At 39.6% G+C, this 3232-nt stretch overlaps 1 protein-coding gene across 1 annotated transcript; it reads right to left on the bottom strand.

Annotated features, from left to right (window-relative positions):
* Positions 1 to 1615: 1615 nt before the first annotated feature.
* GJA1 (gap junction protein alpha 1) lies at positions 1616 to 2761 on the bottom strand. Its single transcript, XM_065400898.1, has one exon. The coding sequence runs from the start codon at positions 2759 to 2761 to the stop codon at positions 1616 to 1618; it is 1146 nt and encodes a 381-aa protein (XP_065256970.1).
* Between the last annotated feature and the right edge of the window lie 471 nt (positions 2762 to 3232).

Raw genomic sequence — 3232 nt, 5'->3', positions numbered from 1 at the left:
AAACCCTTTCAGCTTCACTTTCATTCCAAACAAAATCTAAGTGCAAACATCAATATTGCTGAATTCATCTAGAAAGATTTAACTGTCAACATTGGATTGAACCAGACTTTTACAGTTGAGTATATGATTATGTGTAGGACAAAAAAAAAAACAAAAAAAACAGTTACTGAAAAATTCACGTAGGCACATTTTATTATTAATCCAACTCAAAGCATTTCTTCTAAGTTTCTCACATTAAAAACTAAAGCTTGTTTACAGTACTAAAATTTCTATAATTCAAGCATCAATTATTACATAACAGAGAGAAGGACTAAATGATCTAATGGGTCTTTTCCATCTCTAACAGCTACAAAAGAAAATCATTGATGACAGCAAGAGCATCACAGCTACTTTTTGGACCTGATCATACAGTCCTTGCTCAGGCAATACTCTCATTGGCATTCAAGAGAGTTTTTCCAGAGTAAGATCTACAGGATTAGGCGCTTTTTTTAAAAAACCCTCTATTCATACCTAACAAAATAATAGCATCCATCATAGGATACATGGAAAATAAGATATTGAATTAAAATAAAAAGTCAGACATGTGCTTTACTTGTACTGCAGGAATCATATAATGTAAACACCATAGTGGCTCACATCTCCACAAATACCATCAGAAAATGTCAACTATACGTTTGCTGTGTGTGTTTCTCAATGCTCAATGCTTGAGAGTGTGTCTTGTGTATACAGGTCTCCAGGGAACCCCCTTCCCCACACATATCCCAAATACATATAAATGTGTGATAGAATTAACTGAAAGTGCCTTGATTGTCTGAGTCCAACTCTTAAAATCTGCAAGTGGTAGCAAAATATTTTTTTTAAGGCTTTCATTATACTGTATGTATGAGATGTCGAATGTGAATATTGCTTTAGAAAACAAAACGTGGATGATATTGTAGGAATGACATGGGTGTGCAGAACATCCAAACTCTACACACAACAAAATCTACCTGTATGAAGAATCGAGAAGCCTCTGATCAATGTATTTCGGTGGGCCTTGTTTGAAATTTTAGCTGATGTGATTCAAAGGATATAAAGTTATCCATGCACAAGTCTATTGACGCCAAGAGGATCAAAACAGGAAGTTTACCTTCAAAGTGCAAATTTTAACAATGGAATGTTCTTGACAGGGAAATGATCAAAGACAATCCTAGGTCTTTCACTTGTTCAACAGGAAAAAAATATCTTCATCTTCAGGCAGCATTTCATTCTGAAAAAAGTAATTTCTTTTTTTTTTTAGTACAACAGAAGACTTTAGAAATGAACACATTATGCACACACACACTTAGATATTTACACCCTTTCTAGAAAAACAAAAGCCTACCTTAGTGTTGGCTAATCTTCTCTTCTTTTTTAGTGTTTAAATTCTTTAAATCAGCTGCTTTAAATACCAACATGTACTGTACCACCCCCGTGCCACCCCTACAGCCCCAGAAAACACCAAGTAACATAAAAGTTTTTATGATTGTTAAAAACTCCTGGTTGAGACTATTAAGTACCACCTCCACTGGAACAAAATGAACACTGCATGCACCTTCCAATGCATTTCATTTCATAGCTGAACAGCTAGGAATGGTTAGATCTCCAGGTCATCAGGTCTAGGTCTACTACTGGCTCGGCTGCTGGCTCTGCTAGGTGGCCTTTGGTCCACAAGGGTGAGGGGCTGCAGCTCAAGCCCTGATGCCAGTTTTTTAGTGTTCTGGGGATCATCATGGAAATCAAAGGGCTGGGCATGAGAGTTGGAGATGGTGCTACCAGCCTGTCCCATTCTGTTCTGCTCAGCACTGTAATTTGCCCAGTTTTGCTCACTGGCTTGTTTATTGTAGTTACGACAGGAGGAATTGTTCCTGTCACCAGTAACAAGCTTGTAGCCTGGTGGAGACATGGGTGATAAGGGGGCAGTGGGAGAGGAACAGCCATTAAAATAAGCATATTTTGTGGATCCACATTCCTTGGCAGGACTCACAGTACCGGTGGGAGAGTAGGGGTCTGGTTTTCCTTTCACACGATCCTTGACACCCTTGAAGAACACATAGAAAAGCTCAATAATGTTCAAGGCAAGAGATACTAAAGACACTACCAGCATGAAGATAATGAAGATGGTTTTCTCTGTTGGACGGGAGAGGAAGCAGTCCACTCTGTGTGGGCATGGGTCTCGCTCACAAGTGTAAATAGCATTCAGGCTAAACCCATAGACGTACCATTGTATCACCAAGAAGGCTACCTCAAAGACAGATTTAAAGAGAATGGTGATGATGTAAGTACGGAGCAGTCCTCCTCGCATTTTAACTTTGCCATGCACTTCAATTCCATACTTGAATTTCTTTATCTCTATTTGTTTGAGGTGCATCTCCACATTCACGCCATCATTTTGGACACCCTTAAGCTCTTCTTCTCTCTTGTTCAGTTTCTCTTCTTTCCGCATCACATAGAACACGTGTGCCAGATACAAGAGGGTAGGCACAGACACAAATATGATCTGCAGAACCCAGAAGCGCACATGAGATATTGGAAAGGACTTGTCATAGCAGACGTTCTCGCAACCAGGCTGCTGAGTGTTGCACCGGAAAGCAGATTGCTCATCTCCCCAGGCCGATTCCACTGCTGTCCCCAAGAGCAAGATGCGGAAAATAAAGAGGACAGAGAGCCATACCTTCCCTCCTGCAGTAGAATAAGCTTGAACCTTGTCAAGAAGTTTGCCCAGGGCACTCCAGTCACCCATCTTCACAGGATGCTGGCTAAAAACAAAACAAAAATAGTAATAATTAAAGCTAGGTTAACTTTATTCATACCTGTAGGTTTATAATGCATGTAAACCACCATAACACGGTCCTTATCTTGGTTCATGGATGTTAGTCTAGAGGGAGATAGGTAGGTGGCCAAGAAAAACTTTCTCTTTCTACAACAAGGAGAGTATTTCATAGTTCCACTGGTGAGGTATCAAACAAAAGTCACTATAGGAAGTCCACATGTACAAAATATAGAGTCAGATCCTCTGCTGATAGTAGACTTGTATTTAATGTAACTAAAATATCTGACAAGTTAAATATTGCTTTGCATTTCAGTGCCCTACAGGAAATGTGTTTGCCAATTTCATTTCACTTTTCAATGGAAAGCAGTCACCACCACAAAAGTTGCCATCCGAGTTGGCACTAATTGGCATCTTTGTTTTCACAGTCTCAGCACAGGTGCC

This window comes from Emys orbicularis, chromosome 3 (assembly GCF_028017835.1).
Source record: "Emys orbicularis isolate rEmyOrb1 chromosome 3, rEmyOrb1.hap1, whole genome shotgun sequence".
Lineage (NCBI taxonomy): Eukaryota > Metazoa > Chordata > Testudines > Emydidae > Emys > Emys orbicularis.
This window is presented reverse-complemented; position numbering and strand designations above follow the sequence as displayed.